The sequence below is a fragment of the Arachis duranensis genome, chromosome 3, assembly GCF_000817695.3.
Source record: "Arachis duranensis cultivar V14167 chromosome 3, aradu.V14167.gnm2.J7QH, whole genome shotgun sequence".
NCBI lineage: Eukaryota > Viridiplantae > Streptophyta > Magnoliopsida > Fabales > Fabaceae > Arachis > Arachis duranensis.
The window spans coordinates 7682188-7688023 of NC_029774.3; the positions used below are offsets into that span (position 1 = coordinate 7682188).

General features: G+C 37.2%; 1 protein-coding gene across 1 annotated transcript; it reads left to right on the forward strand.

Annotated features, from left to right (window-relative positions):
* Positions 1 to 1452, forward strand: LOC110278404 (uncharacterized). The gene is made up of 3 exons (XM_021136643.1): positions 1 to 214; positions 442 to 750; positions 836 to 1452. Exons 1-3 carry the CDS (start codon positions 1 to 3, stop codon positions 1450 to 1452), a joined length of 1140 nt encoding a protein of 379 aa, XP_020992302.1.
* Positions 1453 to 5836: the final 4384 nt, after the last annotated feature.

The following is a 5836-nucleotide window of genomic DNA, read 5'->3' on the forward strand; positions in this document are numbered from 1 at the left end:
ATGGAAAATTATAATAGTGATAGTGAGGAGGAGTTCGAAAGTAATTATGAATGCCTTGATCCGGGTGGAGATGGAGATCAGGCCGAGGACACTATGCACGCAGATGTGGCAAATGCACTAGTAAACCAGCATCCGTTTGTGGAGCCTACTTTCATGCGCTCACTGGACTTGGAGGCCATGCATACACCGGAATTTCCTGAGTATATGAATGCAGGTATGCAGTTTTGATACAATGTATGATAGAATAATATGACAGATTTATTAGTTAGCATGACGAACATGCTAGGTTCGGTTCAAATCGGACCGGTTCAAACCGGACCGGTTGAAACCAAACCGGACCGGTTCGAGTCTTCTGGAGTTATTACCCATGTATCAGAGCATTCCGACATTGCAAGCCAATAGTGCAGGTAGACGGAACTCATTTGTATGGAAAATATAAAGGTTGTCTGTTAGTGGCAGTTTCTCAGGACGGCAACAACAATATTGTGCCCATTGCATTCGCGATAGTGGAGGGGGAGACTTCAGACGCGTGGCACTTTTTTCTCAGTAACTTGCGACAGCATGTGGTGACGCGTGACGGTGTGGGCCTTATATCCGACAGACATGAATCCATCAACTCAGCTATTGTTCGGAGTAACGGAGCCTGGTCTCCTCCTAGGGCTTTCCACATGTTTTGTATCAGGCATATAGAGTCGAACTTCTTGAGAAAGTTCAAGGCTCCATACCTGCAGAAGCTTATCGTCAACATAGGTAAATATGAATAAAACAAATCAATTATTGTCTAATATTATGTTATAATGCATGATTTTATGATGATGCCTTTTGTGAAACACAGGATATTCGAGGACGGTCCGCGAGTACGAGATACGTTATCAGCGACTGCGCGAACGCGGTGAGGCCTACAGTACCTGGCTAGACAGGATACCGCGCGAGCAGTATGCCTTGGCATTTGATGGTGGATACCGATGGGGTCATATGACAACCAATCTGGTGGAGTACATCAACTCGGTTTTGAAAGGAGCGCGCAATCTCCCAATCACTGCACTTGTTAAGGCAACGTTTTACAGGCTTAACGAGTTATTCACACGAAAAAGAGCCGAGTATGAGGCACGTATTAATGCTGGACATGTGTTCTCTGAGGTTGTGACGACTAAATTGCATGCAAATCAGCGGGCATCGGAAAACATCCAGGTTAGTTGCTTTGATAGACAGAATGAGGTATTTGAGGTACGTGAGATGCCTAGTGGAGTGGAGTACGCAGTCGACCTACGTCGAAGAGTTTGTGACTGTGGCGAATTCCAAGTGGATCGCATTCCGTGTCGACATGTATTTGCTTGTTGTGCAAATCAGCGACTTGATTGGCAGGTGTATTTTCATGAAGTATACAAGATGGACCAAATTCGAAGAGTTTACAGAGTTAGGTTTAGGCCACTAGAAAATCCGACAACGTGACCTGTTTATAATGGACCTCGTTTTGTAAGCAATCCGTTTCTTAGACGTGTTGCCAAAGGTCGGCCAAAGATGACCCGCTTCTTGAACGAGATGGACACTCGGATGCTGCGTGCGCCGAGGCGCTGCAAGCAATGTGGGGCCGATCTACTAGGTAGTCATCCGCATTACCTTCCTCATCCTCATCCTCATCCTCATCTTCATCGTCATCATCATCATCATCATCATCCTCATCATCTAGACGATCTACTAGGTAGTCATCAGCCTCATCAGCAGCTGCCTTATTACTCTCATGAATGAGACTCATCGGAATACGTCGTGGGTTCCCGCTCTGTATGATACCTCCCATGGCAACTTCACTCCGACTCGAATCAATAGAATGTCGACCACCAGAATGTGATGAGGATGTGTGGTGTCGAGCTCTCGAGTCTAACGACATCCTACCTGAAGCAAGACCACTCAGATCCTGCGGAGCCATGAATCCAAGTAACTGGCTAAATGAGGTTTGTTCTCCTGAGTCAAAATGTGGAACACCCCAATACTGTTGATGTAATGGAACTGATGGAGTAAAGTAATCCGCGGGCTGACTCTGAGGAATATATGACTGAGGTGCCTCTTGTGTTTCTGGCTGAGAAACTGGGGGTGGTGGTGGGGGCGGTGATGGAGGCGGCGGTTTGTTCTCCTGATGATCTGCTGGGTGGCCCTCTAGATTCTCTTGAAATGCGAGATCTGTCAGTTGCAAGTGGGCACCATATGCCCCCGATACCATTGCATGTAAATATCCAAGGGACTATGTAATGGAACCAGTGGATCAGAAAGAATGTGACTATACCGATTCGTCCATTGCATGACCCATAATGAATGCACATCGGACCAATCTTCATTCTTAGGTCCAGTCAAGACCTCGCCATGTGCATGACCTAGGTTCCGCTCTTGCTGAGGCACACCCTGACTCAAACCAAACTGTCTCCTCAACCTATCAGACGCATGCCACTCAATGCATTCAAAAGAGATCAGCGGCACGGTTGCACTCCAAATAACCGATTGGTGGAGGATGTCAGCCGGAATCAGACCCGCCTCAATGCGCTCAACTGCATAAGCCTCCCAAACAAACTGAACACATTGAAGATAACAGAGTATTACACATCAGATAATAATACTTCTAATGAAAAATATAAAGACAACTGAATATCACATACTTGTCCTTCCTGCAGATCGTCCAATACCCTCCTATAGTGCGCCAGAGAATGATATCTATAAGCCCGTTCATCACAGTCCCAATTACGCCATCTGACATCAAACAGCCCATTGTAAACAACTTATGATAAAACTCACAATTAAAAGGTGATGCACTTATTCAAAGCAGATGATGTTTGAACTTACCTATTAGCAAGCGGAAAGACTCGAGGATTGCCTGGTATAGGCGAGAGAAATGGTAAACGAATCCAAGCCCAGGTAAGCAGAAGGGTCAGCGGTCCATCAATCTCCTTGCAGTTGACACGAGTAGCCCTACACAATGCTCTATACAAGTGCGCCAAACATGCCGAACCCCAACTAAATTCTCTAATCCCGCCAAAGTTACGGAGCAATGGCAGAAATTTCCAGTGCACTCCTGCCGCAGACTTGTCCCCAAACATAATGGTCCCAAATAATAACATTATGTGATACTTTACATACCTCTGAACCTGAATATCATTATCTAAGACTATATGTTCTTTTAGTCTCCGAAACCAAGTCAACTTTACAAAACTTCCTCTACATTCTGTCTTCCTGGGTGCAACACCAAAATGATGGAGGCATTCGACCTCTAACGCCTCATAACTACTCATAGTCGGTCCTGTAACTGGAATACCATTTGTCGGAAGCCCAAAAATTACCGCCACATCCTCCAACGTCACGGAACACTCGCCAATTGGAAAATTGAAAAGTATGCGTCTCGGACCGCCATCTCTCGATCAGAGCATTAACCAATGCCGATTGACATTGGACAACTCCAATCTGCGAAACGTAATAAAATCCAGTCTCCCGCAAATGTCCCTCCACAATTGGATTATATGAATCCGGTGGCATATAATGATCGCATATTAACATTCGTGAAGCCTATAAAACATAGCCATATATCACATTAATCAAATATAACCATGCTTAATTAACATACCATATTTAACATTCTTGCATTCTCATTATCATATAAGCAACATAACATAATTAATAAACCTTAAATGAAACTAAAATTAACATCTATTTATTACTATTATTTCCATGAAAACTATATTTTCTAATATCTACATCCTAACCTTTTCTTAATAACGATTTCCATTCGTTTAATGTAAATAGATAGAATGAATGTTAAACTCAAATAAATTTAAAATTGAATCTAATTATTATTATTACTCGACAGCAATATAAAATTATATTTGTTAATTCTAACTCCAATATCTAAACTAAATCCTATTTGGTTTATAATAATAACTATTAATAATATCTAATTTATATTTATATAACTGATTCCCCACTATTTTCTTGTATATTATTATTATTATTGTACGGGCACATATGGAAATTAAATTAACAACCATACATTATTCTACTAACTAACCACATTATTATTATTCTTACAGTAATTAACTATCTAAACTAGTTTAACTTACTAAACTAAACCTAAACTAACGGTCACTATAATAATAATAATAATAATAATAATAATAATAATAATAATAATAATACCTCGTTCAGGATAAATAAATTAATGTCACTTAGTTCACTAATTATACTTACACAATTCTAACACTTGAACTAACTAACTAACAACATACATTCACTAATTATAAAAATTGCATGTAATATAATTATTATTATTTAAATTAAAAAAATTAATTTAATAAAATAAACTTACATAATTAGATTGATCAAGATAATTAACAATGTGTAACTCTGGACGATTCACATCTTTTGTTCTTCGTCTCCTTGGCATTGTTCAACTCCCCCTCCTTGAATTTTTTTGCTGCTGAAGCTTCAATAGAAGAAAGAAAATGAATTTTGAAAGAGATAGAAGGGTCTGAGAGTGAGAGAGGAACGAAGTGGGACACTGGATGGAAGGCTGGGGTTTTACTCCAATGTGAGAAGGGGTCCACTCCCTGGATTCGTGCATGCTCGACGCGTGGTCATGGTGCGCAAATCGGACGGTCCGATTTGTTTACCATCCACGCCAGTAATCGGACCGTCCGATTACATACCCCAAATCGTACCGTCCGATTTCACCTTCGCAGTCCCCACACTCCTGTAATGCACGCCACATCCCAATATCGATGGAATACACCAAAGCTACCCTCATATTAAAATTAAAAAAGTGAAAAGTTTCACTGTGTGCAAAAATTTGTGTGCTAATATATATATTATGTCAATAAATTTGTGTGCTTATCAAGTTTGAAAAGAAAAAATGATACCGTATGTATATATATATTTTTATTGTTTTTTTCTAAAATAAAATAAAAAAATTTATTATTTCTCTAAACAAGATTTTTAGATTTTAATTTCTTAAATACGATTTTTTTCTCCCGAACTCTCCTTTAAAATTTTTAAAATACACGTTTTTTATCCATGTCATTGTTTCCAAAAAAGTATATAGATCTACAAATATTATATAAGAACACACAAAAAATACCCAAACAATAAGCATGCTTCTTCAAGATTTTTTTTAATTATAAATTAAGAAAACAAGTCATATTTAACAATAACAACCATTATTAATATACAAGTACACTAGAATAAGCTATATTTAACAAGAATTTTTTAATTATAAATTAAAAAATAACTATTTATCAAAAATAAAATATTAATTATTTTTGTGTATTTTTATGTACTCTTATATATTCTTATGTACTCTTAAACAAAAATATTTACTTTTTCAATTATATTATTTATATACTAATATTAATTATTAAATTAATTAAACAATATATTGAATATATTAGTTAATAGATGAATATGTAATTTTAACATTTTTTTTACCTTAGCTAAATTTTTTGTTGTTTTTTTATTATATATAATTTATAAAAATTATATACATGTTATTTTATCGTCACTCATGTTATTTCAATGAATTTATTAAAGGCAGTTAAATAATATATGAATTTTTGTATTGGGTATTGAATTAGACTCATACAAAATAGTTAGATTATTACCTACTAACTCATGAATTTGATGTTAGTTGTAGAATGAATATCACACTTTCATATTATTTGTAGGTAGTATATATACCAAGTCTATCATTTTACATTTTAACCTTACCTACTATTTAATAATCATACACAGAATATATATCATTTATTAATATCTTTTTATATTTGTATTAATAGAAAATAGCTACTGTAAGATTGAATAAGTA